Genomic DNA, 20,450 nt, shown 5'->3' on the forward strand with positions numbered 1-20,450 from the left:
TTTGATATGAGGAACTTTTTGCCATTGGATCATTGTGTTGGTTTTTTTTTCCTCCAAACCCAAACATTGCATATAGACTTCACTGTAGTCATCAGTACCTGAGAAGATGGAGAAAAGTGGCCTTTCCTCTCCCATGAATGTTCAGGGGCATATCAATCATTGTAGCCCTTTTCTGCTGATAAATCTTTTAACTGGGGGTGGTGTTAGGCCAGAGTAAGGAGATAGGGTCCATAAACTTGGTGGTCATCCCGCTTCTGTGACAGCTTGCCTTCATGGAGTTTGTTTTCCAGCTTTCAGTAAAAACCACTCTCCCATGATGTACGTTATTTTTCTGCCTGTTGGCAGGTGTCTGTTGTCTGGTAGGTCCATGTTAACCAAGTGGTGCCACACACTTGACAGAATTGTTACTCTGGAGACTTGCCCTATCTCACATGCTCTTTTACCTTCGGGGGGGGGGGATAGCATAAATTAGCAATTGTCTAGTTACACTTTGATGCTTTTAATTTTCTACAGATGTGAAGTTGAATGAACCCACGTCCTTTATGAGAAATGGAGATTTGGGAGAATCATCTGAATGCCACGTTCATACATATTCTAGCTCAGAGGCAGCTGTTGGACAACAAGATACTCTTCAGCTATGAACCTGTAACAGAGGGAGGCTTTAAACCTATTATTTAACTGTGGGTCCAATTTGCAGAAAGATATTTAAATAATTACAGAGAGGAACACAATACTTTTAGCTCAGCTGTGCGCACTTCAGTGGCTGGGTGAGAAGCAGGGGGACGTCAGGAGGAGGAAGCTCAGCTCGGTTAAGCACAGGTTTGGTTTCTTGGCTGTGGATATGCTCCAAGATTGGCCCTCGCTCTCCTAAAGATCAGTCTGAGGGCCTTAAAACTGGTCAGATGATGGATGAGTCTGATGATGATTTTAAAGAACTCTGTGCCAGCTTTTTCCAAAGGGTAAAAAAAAATGGAACTAAAGAAGTATTTGCAGAAAAGAAACCACAAAAGACCTCAAACAGCACTCAGATAAGAAACAAATTGAAAAAGACCAAACAACCTACTACCAAGAAGACCTTTCAAGGCATTGTGGAGAAGAAACCTCCTCCACACAGCCAGGCCACTAGGACTGAACAGCAAGGAGCAATCAAGTCACAAGAAAGCGAACCCACTCCCGCCGTGAATGGAGAAGATGATGTGCTTGCTCCTGCTCCAGACTTTCCTGTGCTCTCGGAAAAGGCACAGAACATCTGGACAGGTAACCAAGCTAGAGTTATTCTAGACCTTTCCAGAGGACATGAGAAGTGATTTTTTTTTTTGGGGGGGGGGTCCGGTCGTGGAGCCTGACCTCTGGGCCTGGGTGTTGTCCCTCAGCTCTTCAGCTCAGGGCTAGCGCTCTACCACTTGAACCACAGCGACTTCCGGCTTTTTGCTTATGTGGGGCTGAGTAATCGAACCCAGGGCCTCATGCGTGCAAGCGCTCTACCACTGAGCCACCTTCCCAGCCCTATGAGAAGTGATTTGTAATGTTTTAAAACAGGATCAGAAAACCTTGAAAAGCCAGGCACTAGTAGCTCAGGCCTTTAATCCTAGCTACTCAGGAGGCTGAGATCTGAGGCTCACGGTTTGAAGCCAGCCTGGACAGGAAAGTGAGACTCTTGTCTCCCAATAAAATACTCAGAAAAAGCCAGAAGCAGTGCTGTAGTTCAAGTGGTAGAACCCTTGTCTTGAGCAAAAGCAGCTCAGGACAATGCCCAGGCCCTGAGATCAAGCTCCAGGACCAGCACACCCACACACAAAAAAACTGTGTTGCAACTATAGCTAGTACTCCTTAGCTGTGAGTCCTAGATCTGAGGATTCAACCAACCTCAGGTGGAAAACACTTGAGAAAAACTTACCTGTGTATGTAACAAGTGCTCCCTTTATTCCCTAAGCAATACAGGATAACTGCTAGTTACATAGTGTTGTAGCTGTTCTGTGAAAGGAGAGGTGATGTAAGGAACGTGGAAGGATGCGCACAGGTTCTGTGCAGGTAGTACACTGTATATTATCAGAGAGGCTTGTGCAGACTTTGACACTGGCAGGGGCTTCTGCAAGTGTCCAGGGTCGCATGGATGCAGAGGGGGGTGGAGAAGAGGAAGGGGTGGGCTTGACCGCAGCTGTAGACCTGACAGAGAAGGGCGGATGAGGCCTTATGCCAAGATAAGTATTGACAAAAAACCAGCAGCCAGAACTGGAACTAGCTTGCCCATTCCTGTTGCAAATATCAGTCATGGAAAACATAATCCCTTTGTGAATTTTCTTTATGATTATATTTAGAGCCCTTAGTTGTTTGAGAATTTCCTAAGAATATTTGCATGATGTACTTGACAGGATTACATGCCACTTTTCATATTTTCTTGAAATCCTTCCAAAGTAGCCAATTTGATTAGGCTGCTAAGAAGGCTGTTGAAGGGTGTGCAGAGATCTTTTATTCTTTTTTCCCCCATGTGTGTGTGTGTGTGTGTGTAAAGCTTAGCTTTCCTGCCCAGCTACTCTTGGCATATCACGCCATAGATCTGTCACACACAGCTGAGCACCATCCTTGCATGTCAAACATACCACAAGAGTTTGGGCTCCTGAGTTTGGTTTACATCTTCCTCCTCTTCACTTCCTGCTCTAAGGGAACACTTTTTCCTGGTCAGGGCTGTAGCTCCTCCCGAGCCACTGCTGGCCCTCACGCTGCCCTTGATCCGCCCGTATGTACTGTGGGGTGGACACCCAGCTTCAGAGACCTCAGGACCTCCACTGAAGGCCATCTGTGGATCCCCGGTGATAGAACTGAGCTAGAACGAGATAAACATTTGTCATGAAAATTTCTGCCATACTACCTTCACTGAGATGTTTTTCGCATTCCTAAAATGCACTCTGAAAGTATACTTTTTAGTACATTCAGAGTTGTGCAATCGCAGCCTCACCCCGAAAGAACCTCCAAGGGCTGGGGAGGTGGCTCAGTGGTAGAGTGCTTGCCTTGCATGCATGAGGTCCTGGGTTCGATTCCTCAGCACCACATAAGCAAAAAGAAAAAAGCCAGAAGCGCTGTGACTCAAGCAGTAGAGCGCTAGCCTTGAGCTGAAGAGCTGAGGGACAGCACCCAGGCCCAGAGTTCAGGCCCCACGACCGGACCAAAAAAATAAAAAAAAGAACCCCCAAGCTGCTCAGCACTCACTCCCCAGTCCCCAGTCATTGATTTCCAACAAGCCATCGGTCCTGCTACCGCGTGCAAGTCAAGTCAAGCCTAAATGCATTGGCAAAGAACCCCTTGGAGGCTTGAGGCTCACTTACGTCTGGGGGAAAGTCTTTTCTTTGTCCAGAGAGAACAGCTGCTGCAAATGCTTTCCTCCTTGCCAGAGAGTGCTCCTGATGGTGACTCCCAGCCTGCCGCATCCTGTTTGACAGCAGCCAGGCCAGGTCCATCCAGATGCCGTGCCGCGGAGCTGGCTGTCCAGCGGATGCAACAGTTTAAGAGAGTAGACCCTGAGCGTTTGAGTCATGCTTCCGAAGAGAACATCCTTGGGGCTGCCCTAGAAGAAGAAGGCCCAGAGAGCCCTTATGAGGAGGTTGTGGCAGGAAACGGTATGACAAGCATGTTCTGTCTTCCCAAAGAGAGGAATTCTAGTTCTGGAGGAGGTGAGGCAGAAGGAGCCAGAGTTCATTCCTGCTGTGGACGGGGCTGCTGTGCGGCACCTCCCTTCCCTGCTGCATCGGATGTGGCCCCATAATAAAGGCGCCGCGTGAGCTACCCCTCAGCTTTCTTGATAGGATGCCCTTTCCTCCTTTTTTTTCCCCTTTTGTTAGAAAAATTTGCCTTAAAGTCAGGGCTGGGAAGGTGGCTCAGTGGTAGAGCGCTTGCCTTGCATGCATGAGGCCCTGGGTTCGATTCCTCAGCACCACATAAGCAAAAAGAAAAAAGCCAGAAGTGGCGCTGTGGCTCAAGTGGTAGAGTGTTAGCCTTGAGCTGAAGAGCTGAGGGACAGCGCCCAGGCCCAGAGTTCAGGCCCCATGACCAGACCCAAAAAACAAACAACAACAAAAAAACAAACAACTGAGTCACCTGTAGCTTTCTTTCAGATGTAACAGATACCTACACACACACAAATTTTTTTCCTTTTACTTTCTCAGATCTTGTCTTGTGATTATGAATTGGGCAGCAATCTGGGCCAAAATGGTTTAGAATGCTCCACGTATTTTTTGTGTTTCTACAAACATGCCTTTTTTTTTTTTCTGCATCAACTGAAAAAGCTAGACATCATGAGATTTCACCCTCAGACGCTCCTACATCGCCACAATTCTATCATTACGCCTGACTCATAACACTGCCTGATGTCTACTTTATATTCCCCCTTCCCCAGTTGTCCAGGAATTCCAGGCTATCTTTTGTGGGCTTTATCTGAACAGGTCTTCAGGATAAGCTCACATGCTGCACTTTGCTGCAGCTCATATAGGCTCCTTTTTAGTTTTTTTTTTTTTTTTTGGGTTATGGGCTTGAACTCTGGGCCTGGGCGCTGTCCCTCAGCTCTTCAGCTCAAGGCGAGCACTCTACCACTTGAGCTACAGCGCCACTTCCGGTTTTCTGGTGGTTTATTGGAGATAGGAGTCTCACAGTCTCTCCTGCCCGGGCTGGCTTTGAACTGCGATCCTCAGATCTAAGCCTCCTGAGTAGCTAGGATTACAGGCGTGAGCCACCAGTGCCCAGCTCCTTTTTAGTTTTTGTATTTTTTAGCCCACAGCTTTGAGTCATTTCTTAAGGTTAGACTTGTAGAACAGTCCCTTGCTTTTTTTTTTTTTCTTTTTCCTTTTTTACACTCAAGCTGGCCATTGTACCCTGCCATTGTGCTTCCCCCGTAACTGGAGTGACAAACACATACCACTGTTCCCAGACACTGGCTCACATGGAGTCTCACAGACTTTTTTTTTTTCCCCCTGGTCATGGGGCTTGAACTCTGGGCCTGGGCGCTACCCCTCAGCTCTTCAGCTCAAGGCTAACACTCTACCACTTGAGCCACAGCGCCACTTCCAGCTTTTCCTGCTTATGTGGTGCTAAGGAATCGAACCCAGGGTCTCATGCATGGGAGGTGAGCACTCTACCACTGAGCCACCTTCCCAGCTCAAGTCTCACAGACTTAATTCCATGGGCCAGCCTTGAACTGCAGTTCCGTCTCTGCCTCCCACGTTAGCATTCCAGGCTTGTGCCACTGCAACCGGTTCTGAAATTACCCTCTAACAAGCTCCCTAGGCAATCCGTGTGTACTGAAACTTGGGAAGAGGTATTCTCAGAGCTCACAGTGCCCACTCCTCACTTGGCAACACCTCCAACACCAGTGCTACCAAGTTGTGTCCACACCGCAGAGGTCTGGGGGTGCCTCCAGGCCGTACTCATGGATCTTGAATGCTTCTCTGCAGGGTTTGAGCCCAGACTCCCTGCCACAGACAGCGACGCTGCGGTGGCCTTGGCCCTGCAGCAGCAGCTTGGAAGGGAAGGCACCTCCGTGTTTGACGACGGCCTGGAGGAGAAGGGGTTGTTCTTCTGCCAAATGTGCCACAAGAACCTCTCGACAATGACCGTGACCCGCAGGGAGCAGCATGTGAACAGGTAGGGGCACCCCCGCCGGACAATACCACACAGCTGAGGATGCCCTTGCTATCATCACACATAGCTCTGCTGAGATGCCATTGTAAAACTGACGTATGTATGTCACCCACTTCAAGTGCACAATTCATCGGTGGCTGTTTTGGCACTGACAAAGTTGTGCGACCATTGCCACTACCAGTTCTGGATTTTTTTGTCATCTCCCCAAAAAGAAACCTCCCCACTCTTGGCAGTCTTTCATACTGTTGCTCCTCACTCCTGGAAAAAGTCTGTCACTCTGGATTTGCCAATTCTGTATGCATCGTTTCAGTGGAATCATAGTAGTGTCTTCCACTTACAGAGTCTTCACGGTTCATCCGTGTGGCATATATGGGTATCATTCATTTTTTGCAGCTGAGTAATAGCCCATTGTACGGCTAGAACATATGTTTATCCTCTTTGGTGGACATTTAGTTCTATCTTTAGTGTTTCATTGATTACAGCTGCTGTGGACATAAGTTTTATATACTTGAACAAGTATTTTCAGTTCTTTGGGGCCATACTTCGGAGTATCTGCCCTTGTTCTTTCTGGCTACCGCTGCTAACACATACCTAGTTTGTCATCCAGAGCCACCCGTAGGAGACATGCAGACTGTGAGGAGATTGATTTTGGGCCACGCTAAGCCCTTGTTGGTGTGGGACCGGCGTGCACTGCGGTCCACACTGCTGGAGGGCGGCTCCTGTATGTGCTGACTTCCTCCAGGTGCTTGGATGAGGCTGAAGGGATACAGAAGTCTTCTGCACCCCAGATCCCAGAATGCCCCATTTGTGGCAAACCATTCCTCAGCCCCAAGAGCCGAGCCAGTCACCTGAAGCAGTGCGCGGTGAGGATGGAGGTGGGGCCGCAGCTCCTGCTGCAGGCTGTGCGGCTGCAGGCAGCTGAGCCCAGGGCGGGCAGCAACCCTCCTGCTCCCAGGTAAGACGAGGCAAATGCAGCGCTTGCGCTCAAATTATACTTTTTGGAAAAGTTTACTGTCATGTTGGAGGGTCCTCATGGGTCCTGGAAGTTACACATTTGGGGAGGAAATCAAGTCCAGTCTTGAAGGGGTTGAGGGAGAGGGGTCTGCATGTGCATGAGGATGGTTGCTAAAGGACCCTTTGGTGTTTTCGAGTTCCTAAAGACGTTGCTGGTCCCACAATCTGACAATTTTCCTGGCTGGATCTGGCATTTGCTTTAACCTCCATTTCCAACTTAGTTTGATTTTCATATTGTTAGTGTCAGATTATTCTACAGAGTTCAAAGAGTTGACTAAACAGAACCAAAGTTGAGCTTATTTATGTTGTAATTTACGTGAATGAATGCATGCATATTAAAATAAAGTCTTCTCCAACAGCTGGGACACAGGTGCCTGGCATGCATACCCCAGGCACAAGAGTCAGCCTCGCCTACCGGCTCCCTCCTGCCGAGGACACTGAGTGAGCAGAGCTTTACAGGGAACAAAGGCCTCAGGCCTTTCCATGTTTGGGAATTCTTTGCACAGTTAGCAAGAGTGAAGGGAAAGTTAAAAGTGGTGGCTGCTTTTCCTGGCAGCTGCCTTGCACATGGCTCAGGGTCTCTGGCTGGGCCACAGCTGAGATCACAGAGGACACAGGTTTCTCCCAGCCCTGGAACCTTCTATATTTAGCATATCCAGGAGTGTCTTAGGACTGAAAGCCTTGAAGCCTTACAACAGACTATCCAAGCCAGTTGCTTGCCTCTCAGATTAAATATGTCTACCTTAAAAATGCCTCTAAGTAATGAAACTAGATGTATATGGATCCTTCTAGAAGGCTGGTTAGTAGAAAGCTACAGAAACTGAGCACCCCCAAGGGGACCTTGTACCTCCCTCTGCTAAGCCACGCCCAGGCATTTCAGCTTCCGGTGGCCAGAATTCCCTGGCAAAAACAGGCATGGGCGGGCCTAAAGGCCTCCTCCACCGAGTCCCTGAGCCCAGGCTCTGCCCTCACGAAGGCAGGGTGCCGGCCCCTGGGCCGCTTCTTTCCCGCTTGCTGGCTGTGGTTAGTATGCAGGTTCTCAGAAAGCTGGGTTTGAGTTACGGCTTGCTTAGGTCTGAGGCCTCACCTGAGAAAGTCTGGACTTCCCATTCCAGGGAAGAGCATGAGATTTTGCAAAACAGAGGGTGGCAACACCTGCGGTGCAGGAAATCTGAGTCTGTGCTCACAGCTACTTCCCACCGCACCTCCTGTTTCACTGCGGCTCATGCAGGTAGCGGGGGTCCTCTCCAGCCAGAGAGACTCCTTCCTGCCAACCTCCCTGGAGTCAGGGGTGCTGTACCTCAGCTCCCAGAGCAGGTGGACAGAGCCACTTCCAGGGGGTCTGCAGGAGGCGAGGGCCCCCGCGTGGCCAGTGTGGCCAGGGCTGCCTCTGAGTGCATCTGATTTCAGTAACAGAATCTGCTGGATATCCAGGGAGCCAACTTAAGAGTTATAGAGCAGTGGCTTCACCAGAATCTTTGGCTGTGTAGATACCAATGACAGCTTTGTCCATCTGCCAAAAAAACAGCCCAGACCCTCCCGTGTCAGGACCGTGCTGAGAACCTCTGGCCCAGGACTAAATGGGCTCATGTGGAATAGAATCAGCACAGTGAAAGTCTAAGGTGTTGATGGCTTCTGGGCCAGAGATGTGGCTCAAATGGTAGCAATCTAAGCAAGTGCAAGGCCCGGAGTTGAGCCTGGTACCGATACCAGAAAGATGCTGGCAGTGTGTGAGGGACACCTTGATCCCTTCCCTCTCCGCTCCAAGGAAAACAGGCAGGACTCGGCACAAGCCCTCACTTTGTCTGCCTTTTAGCTTCGACTACACCGGAGGTCTGAAACGGAAAAGAGCCACAAACAAGGAGCCGCAGAAGAGGCAGAAGGTGAAGCCAGAGCATCTATCTGAAGACATGCTGATGGCCATGGCTCTATCCCGGTCTGAGATGGAGCAGAGTCCCGCCGTGCCTACGCTCACCCTGGAAAGTGCTTTTTCAGAGCAGATAAGGCTAGGAGCAGGTATGTGTGACTGCCTGGCTGAGAGCTAATGCTGGCGGCTACCAGGATGGTAAACAGATCCACTGCTGACTGAGTCCCTTCTGTTTATCTTTAGAGAAGAAGAGTCGTAAGAAGAGAGTCCTGCTGTCCCCACCACAGTTGTTAGTCCAGGACTCTGAGACCACAGGGAGACAGATCGAGGATCGCGTGGCCCAGCTCCTGGCAGAAGAGTTGGAACTGACCAGCACACCACCGCTTCCTGCCAGCAGGATAATCAAGAAAAAGTTGGAAAAGGCAGGCTGGTGCCTGCAGCTCCCTGAAGGAAAGCAGAACTTTCTGTGGGAGGGCAGCGCCCTGACCCGAGGCTGGGCTGCAGAGTCCTTCTACACGGACGGCCTGATGCCTCTCATTGTGCCTCAGCAGCCTGCCGGGGTGAGCCTGCCCCCTGCCCCAGTATACACGTGGACAGCCCACAGTTGGGGGGCAGAGAGTCCAAGAAGTAGAGGAGGAAGTCAGAGGGACACTGGCTGTAGATCATTTCTTTTTGGAGGAACCAAATGGCTCTCCTGGTTAAGAAAAGGGAGGATTTGGGGCTGGGAAGGTGGCTCCGTGGTAGAGTGTTTGCTTTGAATGCATGAAGCCCTGGGTTTGATTCCTCAGCACCCCATAAGCAGAAACAGTCAGAAGTGGCACTGTGGCTCAAGTGGTAGAGCGCTAGGCTTGAGCTGAAGAGCCGAGGGACAGCACCCAGGCCTAGAGTTCAGGACCCATAACAGGCCAAAAAGAAAAAAAAAAAAGGGAGGATTTGGGCTCCTGAAATTTAGCTTTTGGAGAGTTTGTTTAAAATGCAGAGTCCAGGGGTTGGGAATGTGGATTAGTGGTAGAGTGCTTCTCTAGCATGGATGAAGCCCTGGGTTCGATTCCTCAGTACCACAGAAAAAGAAACAGAAAAAGCCAGAAGTGGTGGTATGGCTCAAGTGGTAGAGTGCTAGCCTTGAGCAAAAGAAGTTCAGGGACAGTGCTCAGCCTCTGAGTTCAAGCCCAGAACTGGCAAAAATAAATAAGTTAAATTGAAATTAATTAAATATAGAGTCCAGGCCCTATCCCCTGGATGTAGTAAAATCTGAGCTGGGCCTGGGACCTGCATTCTAAATGCGTGCACCAGACATCCCTGCTCCAGGACTGAGCCAGTGCTCAGCTGCCTGCAGCCATACGGATGGCACCAGGGGCAGTGGGCTCTCAGGGGCTCTTCCAACTTTCTGGCAAGCTTGCACAGACCTGGAGGCACAGGCAGGCTCGGGCCGTGATGGAAGCCTGCTGACACAGTGGAGGGGAAGCTTCCTGGTGCTGCTTCTGGCTGCGACTGGCCATCTCAGCACAGCACAGCCCTGCCCGTGTGTGAGCAGCTGCCGCTGCGTGTTTGTTCACCACAATGACCGCTCATCTTGGTTTCCCACCGCCTTCAGGAGCCTGAACTTGAGCTGGTGCTATCTGAACAGCCACCTGCCCTCCAAAGCAGTCCTGCTGTCAGTCCTGGCTGTCAGCCACCGTCGGCCAGCCAGAGGGAGCACCAGGCGCTCCAGGACCTCATGGACTTGGCCAAGGAGGGGCTGAGCGCCAGCCCATTACCCATCAGCTCGGAAGGTGAGACTGGGGGATGTCGAGGCTCACCCACCAGTTCCCAGGCAGGCTGGACCCCCGCCGTGTGCCAGGGGGAAGGCAGCACACGGAGAATACAGGCTCGGGTTCTTTTGTTTCCTCGAAGGGAATATGATGTAGACATTTAGGTCTGTCACAACTTCCTTAAACTTTAACCAAAGACAGCCTAGTTTTGTCTGTCTTCCTGGGGGAGTGTAAGTGGTCAGAGGAGCCTGCATGAAATGAAGATGCCCTTGGGTCCAGCGAGGCCTGCCTTCCATGTGGTCTGCTTGGCAAACGACGGCTGCCAGGCCTGACATCATTTTAATGTGGAAATCCTTCTCTCAGGTTTGGATGTGATGCCCAGCCAACTTCCACTGACTGGGTTTGTCCTGTCTCCCAAGGAGAAGCCCCTGGAGAGGAGCAGCCTCGCGTCGGTAAGGACGCAAGCCAGCCTGTCCGCTCTGCCCTGGCTGTGTGGTCTGACTACTGGTGCTCGTGCCCCACGATCTCTGCTTCCCATAGGGTGGACATATCCTGATAACCCCAGAATAGAGCAGCTGAGAGCCCACTCCTTCATCTGTCCCCTTTGTCAGGCTAGAAAAGACTGCCGTCCTCCTGCCTTTGGACACCGTGGATACCTCAACAGCTGAGCCCCATCGCCAGCTTCGTGCTGGGGGTCCAGAGGGATCTTAGATTGCCTGTTTCACTGAGGCACTCGCTTGGGACTTACTGGGCCCTTGTGCGCATGTGTCTTGAACTGGTCTCAACCAGCAGTTCAGCATCCTGTGTTGGAGATGGAAACTTTAGAGTTCTGGGTGTCACCCATGAGGACCAGTGTCAGCCCAGCACCTCACTCTGAGGGCCAACCTGGTGATGTCCCTCCCGTGGCCTCAGAGTGGCAGGTCCCTGAGCAGCTCCAGCTCAGGGTGTGGGTTTATTCTGGATGGCCAAGGGCCTTAACATAACCCAGGGGTGGGGACCCCCCACCACCTCGTGGACACTTTGTGGAGTGCAAACGAGCACCGAGGCTCTTGGCCGTCTCCAGCGCCCCTCACGGCCAGGTAGAGGCAGTGATGGAGGAAGCTCACTGCGCTGTCCTCTGCCCCACTGCAGCACTCCCTCGGCTTGCTGGTCTCTGACTTTGGCACCATGGTCAATAACCCACACCTGAGCGATGTCCAGTTCCAGACAGACAGCGGGGACACGCTTTATGCCCACAAGTTTGTTCTTTATGCCCGATGTCCGCTGCTCATTCAGTATGTAAGTATGCGGGTTAGCAGCAACCTAGCCCCTCCCTCGGTCGCACACCCACCCGCCTGGCCTTCCCACCCTCCTCCATCTCACTCCACTCCACAGCTTGATTCCTATGCTCTGCTTCAGTGAGAAGCGGGAGGTAAGAAATGGCCTCAAGGTTGGGAAATGGCCTATTTTCAGTTTCTTTAAATAAAAACCCTTTCTTTCCCCCAGAATTGTTTCTTTTCTCCCCCATTTGCATCATTATGAATTTTCACTATTGATCTCTAAGGTTTAGTGTCTCCTCCAATGTGTTGACTTACAAGAACTCAGTAAACAGTTATATTTTTGTCAGAAGGTTCTAGAGCCCAGGATACATCTATCAGGTGAAAACCAAGCAATTCCTTGAACATCCACTTCACTATGACTTTGAAAATGAAAGTCCAGCCTGCGGAATTCTGGGCAAGAAAAGTCACACGTGTCACCCACTCTTCCTGGGGTCTGGTGCTCTCTGAGGCCAGAAACTTCACGGGCACCCCTCAGTCGCTGTCCATCAGCGCGCCTCTGCATTTTGTTTTGTCCTTAGGTAAACCGTGAAGGCTTCTCTGCTGTGGAGGACGGGGATCAAACCCAGCGTGTCCTGCTGAGCAGCGTGAGGGCCGAAGCAGTCTGCGCATTCCTGCAGTATCTCTATGCCGCAGACCTAGACCTGCCTTCCCACCTGGCTCCCGACCTGCACACTCTGGCCCTCAGGTTGAGATGATTAACTCCGTGTGCTCCACAGTGTTTGAGTGTCAGGGACAGGGGCTGGCAGGCAACAATGCAGGCCATCAAAAAGACTTCCCAGCAGGGCTCTGGCAGCTCACACCTATAAACCAGCTACTCGGGAGGTTGAGATCTGAGGGTCATAGTTTAAAGCCAGCCTTGACAGACAAATCCATGAGACTCTTCAGTGATCCAACAAAAAGCTGGAAATGAAGGTTTAGTTCAAGTGGGTAGAGTGCTAACCTTGAACAAAGAAGCTAAGGGAGAGCTCCCAGCCTGGCAAGCCCCAGTGCAAACACATAAGAACAAAAAACAGAGCCCTCCAATCTGGTTTATATCTTTTAACCCCAAGTTTATGGCCAGCAGCCCCCCTGCATCGAGCATTGCAGTTAAGAAGTCAGTGGAGCACTGGCTGAAAGGCCTCTCTGGCATGTTATGACTGGCGCATGGCCTTAGGACCCCACATAGCACACCTCCTGGATGGTCCCCACGAGGGCGGGATAGTAGCAGCAGGGCTCAAGGGGAGGGGGAGGGTCTCTGGGGCAAAGGCCCATTCATCCCAGGCAGCAGTGCCCTCAGGTGCTTTTCTGGGGGCCTAAAATGCACTGATTAGCTTGTGGAGCGGCTGACTGACTAGCTGGCGGCCCTGCCTGCCTGGAGGGCCTGCCAGGGGAAATCAGCACCTGTACTTGCTATCACTGCTCTGCCAACTCCTGGGATGTACAGAAAGTCCGACCCCCTTTTATGTTTGCAGCTGTGGAGGCCTCGCATTCAGAAAGCCTGGGTGTAGGAGAGTGGAGGAAGGCCACAGTGAGGCGCACCTGCTCCTCCTCATGCAGGCTGCTCTGGCCACTGGCCCCAGTGCCCAGAGAAGCCTCTGTGCAGAGCACTGGTAACCCAGTTTTCCTGTTGCAGGTTTGGTGTGAGTGACCTTGCTTATCTGTGTGAACAAGTGCCAGTTGTGACAGACATGGAGTGTGAACAACAGGAGAAGGAAGATGAGAATTGTGAAAGCAGAGCGGAGAATTTCCAAGAACTCTTGAGGTCAGTGTGGGGAGATGAAGAGGAGGAAGCAGAGACTTTGTTGAAATTTGAGGACCACAAAGAAGACAGAGAAAAAGTGAATGAAGCAGAAATGGAAGAAATTTATGAATTTGCAGCTACTCAACGGAAGTTGCTCCAAGAGGAAAAAGCAAGAGACAAAGACAGGGACGAGGGCCAGCTGGGGGAGGACGGTCACGGCACAAAGCCTGCCCAGCTAGGAGGCCAGGGGGATGAAAAGCTGGAAAAGCCAGAACAAGCGGAGTCAGTTTGGCCAGAAAAAGCTGAGATTCCAGCCAGCTGGGAAAATTCAAAACACCCCCTTCTGCTCCAGGACCAGTGCTCAGACCAAGTAGAGAAGGCAGAGACCCAGGAGCAGGAGGCAACGATGGAGACGCCTTCAGCGGGCTGCCGGGCAGGGAGTAAAGATGGCTCCCCCGTGCACCCAATCACAGTCCATGATTATGAGCAGCTCCTTGCGTCAACTCAAGATGAATTCTTTGAACTGTCCCCAACACCAAGCAGTCACAATGAGCACAATGACACGGTCGAGGAGTCAGGGACAGACACAGTCTGTCCCCCGACCCCTCAGCAACCCCTGTGCGGCGGCCTCAAACAGTCCCCTGGGAGTGGACATCCCAGCCAGTCCCAGCCTCACCTTCGCCACACCGGCAACACGCCCCTGCCAGCGCCCCACGCGCACAGCGGCGTTTCCCTGATGGCTTCCCCTAGGTCACCCTCTCCAGTTAAACCGTCAAAGCGCAAGAGGGACAACAGCTACCTTACAGTACTTAAGGAGCCAGGCCACCAGAGAGGCAAAAGACCGAGTTCCACACTGAAAGGCAAAAACAAGAGCATTCACATTTCCCCAGAAAATTCTCAGCCCATTGACCTGACCCAGTCAAAGTGTGACAACTTGAGCTCCAGGCCCCAGAGTCCTCCATCCCATGTGAACAAAGAGGATGAAGTCATCCTGTTGCTGGATTCAGACGAAGAGCTGGAGCTCGAACACACAAAAACCAAGTCAGTTTCTAACGATCCCCCAGGAGGGAATGTCCTAGAAGTCAGCCTCAAGTCCTCCGAGCTGTTTTCAGCCATTGATGTGGACGCAGATCAGGAAGACTCTCCGAGCCCACTGGGGAGAGGAGCTGGGCTGCAGCCAGAGGAAGGGGACAGCCAGCCGGACCGGCAGGTCATGGTGGGCGGCAGAGGTTCACCTGAGCTGTTCTGTGACCAGGACAGCAGCCCTGAGGAGGACGCCACCATAGACACCTCGTGGCTGGTGCCTGCCACCCCCCTGGCCGGCAGAAGCCGTGACTGCTCATCACAGACCCAAATCACAAGCCTCAGGATGAGGCCCTCAGCAGACAAGAAGGCTCGGCGCCTGTCCAAGACCTCCACAAAACACAGGCCTGGGCCAGAAACAGCACAGTTTTCGGTCACCAGGCCCCACATGTCACCTGTCAGCTGCCCCTACTCTAGGCGCCACAGGCTCTCCCTGCTGGCACCAAGTCCTGTCCCAAGAAGCTGCCCTGATTTCACTCGGCAGTACCAGAAACACTCGCCACCAGGGCTGGGCCTGCCAAATGAGATTGCCGTGAGTGAAGTGGTAGAAGTTGGAGACAGCGAAGATGAGGAGGAGGTGGTGGTGGCCTCCCATCCGGCTGACGGCAGCCCCCTTCAGGACAGTGACCCCCCAGCTCCGGCAGGTGACTACTCCTGGCACGTTGAGCCTCTTTCACCAATTCCAATTGACCACCTGAACCTGGAGCGCACGGGCCCTCTGAGTACCAGCAGTCCCCGAAGGCGGGCCCAGGAGGCCCTGGACAGTGGTGGCCGCCTCTCCCCAGGATTCCCAGATACCAGCCTGAACCGGGGAAGCGTGGCCGGCCAGGAGGCACTGCCAGCGCGGCCCCCACGGGCCAGCACCCCAGGAAGCAGCAGGCTGAGCTTCCTGAACCCAGCTCTGTGGGACGACTGGGATGAGGAAGAGAACTCTCCAGAGGCTCCTTTTGCAGCACAGACACCAAATGCCCAAACTCAGAAACCAGCAAGGCCAGAGACACCAAGTAAGTGGCCTGGGAGGGGCCTTATGTTTTACACTGACTTCACGAATGGGTCTGGAGATGGGTAAAAGCAATGCCAAAGGCCTTGCTCACCTGGACAATACTCTCCCACTGCCTTCCAGACCCTTCTCCACAGCACGGGAGACTCAGATAGCTACCAACATCCATTTCATAGCCAGTCAGCTTTTCCTCAGCCTGCCTGGTCTCCATCTAAATGTTCACCTGGACACTTGTTAAAAAAAAAAAAAAATCTGGGCCTTGGCTGGCAATGCAGCTTAGTGGTAGAATGCTTGCCTAGAATGCATGAAGCCCTGGGTTCGATTCCTCAGTACCACATACACAGCTGCGGCCCAAGTGGTAGAGCGCTAGCCTTGAGATGAAGAGCTCAGGGACAGCGCCCAGACCCAGAGTTCAAGCCCCACAACTGACCAAAAAAAAAAATGTCTGGAGCAGCAGCCCTGAGATGAAGCATCTCACCGGAGCCCTGGGATCAGGCAAGCCCGAGCAGCCTCAGTGCCTCCCGTCCCCACCCCCACTCTGGCCCCTGTGCCCTTCGGCCTCGCCACGAGAGTGAGTGGTGTTTAGACACACCCATGTCGGCACCTCTTCCTGTGCTCACTGGTCATTCTCCATCTTACTTGGAGAAGTTGCCTGCCCTGATCTACCAGCCGTTGCTGGCTGGAGTCTTTCAATGCTGTATTTCTCTTGGTGACACTTCCAGGACTGGAAGTAGTGACAAGCCCGTCTCCCTCACACTGAGACCTGTGCTTCTTGTGCTTACCCCAAAGGTGCTGATCAGAAGAACCTGCCCCCCAAAGTGCCCATAACTCCCATGCCACAGTACTCCATCATGGAGACCCCAGTGCTGAAGAAGGAACTGGACAGGTGCGTGTCTTTCAGCGCTTTCTAATACTTGGTCTTTTCCATCCGGTGCATAATTGGGCCTAGAAAGCCTGGAGTCAGAGGTCCCGCGCGTGGCCCTGCAGTGGGCTGTGCGTGGGAGGGAAGTCCTACAGTCTGTCTCGAGGGAGCAGGGACCCGCCTGGCTTTCTGCATTCTGTTTCCAGGTTATTTGACCCCATGAAGCCAACAAATGAGACTTAGATCTCCTCTAGGAAACGGGTCTCCATGCTCTCCCCCGAGTGGCAGTGGGACTGTAGCCACACAGTGTTTAAGTGAACGCTGCTCTGTTTCTCTGTGCAGATTTGGAGTCCGCCCATTGCCCAAACGCCAGATGGTTCTAAAACTAAAGGAGATTTTCCAATATACGCACCAGACCCTGGAGTCAGAATCTGAGGATGAGATCCAGCCCTCCCAGGTGCCCCCCGAGGTGCCTTCCAGCCAGACCCTCACCACCGACACCGACAAGCCTTCGAGCGCCAGAGGCCACACCCAGCTCACGGCATCCCTGAGTCCTGGGACCCAAAGGTCCAAGGGGCCTACGAAGACCAAGGGCCCCCAACCTTGTGTGCTGCAGCCTGGTGAAAGCATCCCACTCCTGAGCAGGTCACCAGCCCGTGGGCCACCTCCAGCCTCTCCAGGTCCTGCCGGTGACACGCAGTTCCTAGGCTCCCAGGAGTCAGTGGCCACCTCCGTGGACAGCAGTGACAGCTCCTTTAGCTCACAAAGGTAACCAGATGGAGGCCACAGGTCAGCACCACTCGATAGCCTCTGAGCAGCGGGGCTGAGAGGGTGTCAGCCGAAGTCCAGGAGCCCAGTGACTTCTAGGCTTGAGCTGTTAGAAACCCAGGTGATTTAGAAAGCCCTTTCCCTCCCTGCACAGGCCCTGTCCCACCCTGGCTCTCCAGCTGAGGAGGAACTCCAGCCAGCCAGCTGCAGAGCCTAGGGGCCCAGCTGCCCGCAGGGCACGCTGAGGAGCATCTTGCGACCCGGGGGTTGGTCCTGCCATGTGCCGTTCCACCGGGCCATAAAAGCTCCCTCTGTCAAACCTGCCCTTTGTCCAAGGGGTATCACAAAATGTCATCTGTTCTTTCCAGTTCTTCCTGCGAATTCGGAGCAACCCTTGAGTCTGCAGGGGAAGGGGAGGAGCTGAGCGCGTCGCAGGCAGCCATCCAGACAGCAGACATGGAGGCGGCACTGCGCCGCTACGTCCGCTCTAGGCCGGACCTGTACCAGAAGGTGCTGAAGTACCAGCCCCTGGAGCTGGCGGAGCTGCAGGCGGAGCTGAAGCGGGATGGCATCCACATAGCCACAACCAAGCTGCTGGACATCCTGGACACCCAGTGCATCACCTTCACCACCGCTGCAGCCCGGAAGGAGAAGCTCAAGAAGAGAGGGCAGCAGCGCATGGGCAGGAAGAGAAAGGAGCGGAACTAACAGGCCCCCATCCCCCCACTCCGATCCGCTCCAGTCCACGGGCCGTCTGTGTGAGAGCCTTGGAGCCCGCGGGGGTCAGGGCTCCACAGGCATGTCGCCCTCAAACATCAGCCTGTGCCTGTACAACAGACGTGCCTGCACCCTTCCCTCTGCTCCCCGCCAGCGGGGCCATTCTTCCCACTGCCTGTAGGGTCTGACCCTCCCTCAGTCGCCCAGCGTGTCTCCCCCCATGTGTTCACGAGGTCTGACTGCTCCCCATCTGTCAGTGGGTCGCTAGGCCCAAGCACAACTGTCCCAGAGTGCACCGAGGTGGACTTCAGGTCCAGCTGCCTGCCCAGCTCGGCGGCACTCAGGCTAATCTCAGCCACCACCAGCAGACCAGGCGGGCGCGCCTCTCACAGCCACACCCAGGTGCTGCTCCTGCCTGGTGTCCCTCCCAGACACCTGTCATCACCAGCAGTCTCCAGACAGGACAGGGGACCAGGGCTCAAGTCTGAAACCCCCCCAACAGACATGGTGAGTGGCAGCGGGCTCCACCCACCTGTGTTAAAGCTGCGGCCCAGAAGCAGTATGGAACACACAGAGAAGGTTGGGCCTCCTCATCCTGCGTATGACCTCATCTTAAATACAGTGCAGTTGGTTTTTTATGATGTGCAATAAAACAAAGAAGGCTTTATAGAAATGTAGATCTGTGTTCCAGTAAAGTCACTAGTGATGCAGGCCACGAGTTCGATGGCTGCTGATTCTCCATTTCTTTCTGTTCATTTCTCATGTGCATTCCCTGTCCCCTGTCCCCACACCAGGTGACCCTGCGAGAGGTGCTGAGCCCGACCCCCACTGCTCAACAGTGTCACCAGCACAGGCGGGCCCCTCCAGATCCAGTGGGATCCCTTTTTTCTGATACTTATAACATTCCCCAACCATACAAAGTTATGGATATGGCAGATGGTCCAGGCGGCCTGCAGGAGGCGCACGTGTGTGCCACCTTTCCCCAGACCCTGAGCCCTCTGCCATGCAGCATGTGCGGCTTGTCCAGGAGAGCACCAGCTCCTTCCACAGAAGCTGCTCAGCCCAGAGAGCAGGCTGCAGAGCTGCCTCTGGGCACCTGCAGCAAGGCTGGAGAAGCCAAGTGGGCCCAGGGCTGCTCCGTGGATGAGGCGGGAGGAGGAGCTCCCTTCCAGAAGCTGGGGAATTCGCCTAAGAAAGAACCACAGCCTGCAGCAGAACTGGTGTTCGTAGGACACAACCTGATCGTCCACACCTCACTGACTTGACCAGCCCTCTGGCCTGTCTACTTCCTGTGTGTGGCCCAGCCCTGGCTACGGCCTGGCCTTGTCCCATGGAAACAGCCAAAAGAGAGACACAAGCTTAGCTTGGGCAAGGAGCCACCGGCCCAGCCAAGGGAGTAAAGGCCTGGACACTGGGGTCTGTATCTGACGCCACACTGACTGCACCCTTGGTGGACAGAAAGCCGGGAGTGAGAGCTACTCTTCACACGCATGCGCACATGCACACACCACACACATTACCACCACCACACACACCAGGAGAACGGCCCGCCTACTTCAGCCTGCTCAGTGAAAATACAGATGAGTCCTGAGGGCCGACGGACATTCCTCTGATATAGGGATGGGAGGAGGGTGGGTCTGGAAGGTTCCATGGAAGAGGCTTGGCATCGGTCCGTGGGAACCAGTGAGCCTCTCTGGCCTGTTGCAGATCACAGACTCATTCGACCCCTGTGGTTTTCAACATCCTGTGGGCGCCTGGCTTCAGACACCGTTGCACCCCACAGCTGAGGCTCCGCCTGCCAGGAGCCTCACCAGGCTTCTTGAGGGGCCACTGTCTGTCCCACCAGCACCCAACAAGTTTTGGGGTACTCGGAAAGCACAGCTGGACGGGAGGGAGACCAACGGCTCCCCTGAAATAGCGTTTCTGACACTGGGCTGTTTAAACCCACAGGTTTCTTTGCTCCCCACTCCGTTTTTAAGATAGGATCTCACTAGGCCGCCCAGGCTGGCCTGGCACTTGCAGTACAGAACAGACTGGCCTCAAACTGAAAATCCTCCTGGCCCAGTCTCCCGAGTGCTGAGGTGACAGGCAGGCCCCAAACAGCATCTCCAGTGGGCTACCTGAGGTTCCCCCACATCCATCACACGGGAGGAGGGTTGACAGCAATCCCACGTGGAGTCCCAGAGCTCTCTGAACGCCCCAGTCTCCCGCTCTTCAACCGGACTCCCCTTTGCTTGCTGGGGAAAGTTCACACCCGAGGCACCCCGTGTTCCTTGACTCCTACCTCCCCCAGCGACCACGTCGTGAGGTGCTCCCTATCACTGAAAGGTGCTCCACACACTGGCCTTGTCGTGACTTTTCTGTGTTGTTCTGTCTGGACATGTTCTCACCCCTCACAACCCCCTTCCCTGTCAGTGCAGACACCTGCTGAGCCCCCCAACACCCCCAGATACAGTGACTTCCTGACTGCTGTAAATAGCCACATTCTACCGTTTCAGGACTCGGGGGACCTGTCTTCAGGTGATGTGGGGTCACAGGAAGTCACTGCGGGGCGAGCTGGGCTAGAGGGTGTAAATTAATCAGATGCTCACTGGTTCCCCTGCCTGCCCACCTAAAAGCGACCCTCTGCAGATGGTGCCTGTCTTCCCTGGTGACGGGGAGGTGGCAGGTCTGCAGCTTTGGCACTGTACCACGTTCTCCTGAGCATCAGGTCTGAAGGGA

The 20,450-nt window shown here is 53.4% G+C and overlaps 1 protein-coding gene across 1 annotated transcript; it reads left to right on the forward strand.

Moving 5' to 3' along the window:
• The first annotated feature begins 549 nt into the window (after positions 1–549).
• On the forward strand, positions 550–18,435 carry Slx4 (SLX4 structure-specific endonuclease subunit). Its single transcript, XM_013011226.1, has 15 exons — positions 550–645; positions 741–1,257; positions 3,390–3,614; positions 5,442–5,631; positions 6,371–6,583; positions 8,459–8,658; positions 8,753–9,069; positions 10,104–10,281; positions 10,624–10,712; positions 11,392–11,538; positions 12,098–12,264; positions 13,192–15,386; positions 16,172–16,268; positions 16,587–17,012; positions 17,381–18,435. Exons 1-15 carry the CDS (start codon positions 550–552, stop codon positions 17,718–17,720), a joined length of 5,397 nt encoding a protein of 1,798 aa, XP_012866680.1. The 3' UTR covers positions 17,721–18,435.
• The last annotated feature ends 2,015 nt before the right edge of the window (positions 18,436–20,450 follow it).

Source organism: Dipodomys ordii, unplaced genomic scaffold, assembly GCF_000151885.1.
Source record: "Dipodomys ordii isolate 6190 unplaced genomic scaffold, Dord_2.0 Scaffold14, whole genome shotgun sequence".
Taxonomy (NCBI): domain Eukaryota; kingdom Metazoa; phylum Chordata; class Mammalia; order Rodentia; family Heteromyidae; genus Dipodomys; species Dipodomys ordii.

Excerpts from the sequence above, each read along its gene's own strand:
- Slx4 (XM_013011226.1), top strand. The coding sequence starts at position 550 with ATGGAGATTTGGGAGAATCATCTGAATGCCACGTTCATACATATTCTA. Across the intron at positions 10,713-11,391 it reads AGAGGAGCAGCCTCGCGTCG|CACTCCCTCGGCTTGCTGGT; the intron begins GTAAGGACGCAA and ends GCCCCACTGCAG. Across the intron at positions 16,269-16,586 it reads CTGAAGAAGGAACTGGACAG|ATTTGGAGTCCGCCCATTGC; the intron begins GTGCGTGTCTTT and ends TTCTCTGTGCAG.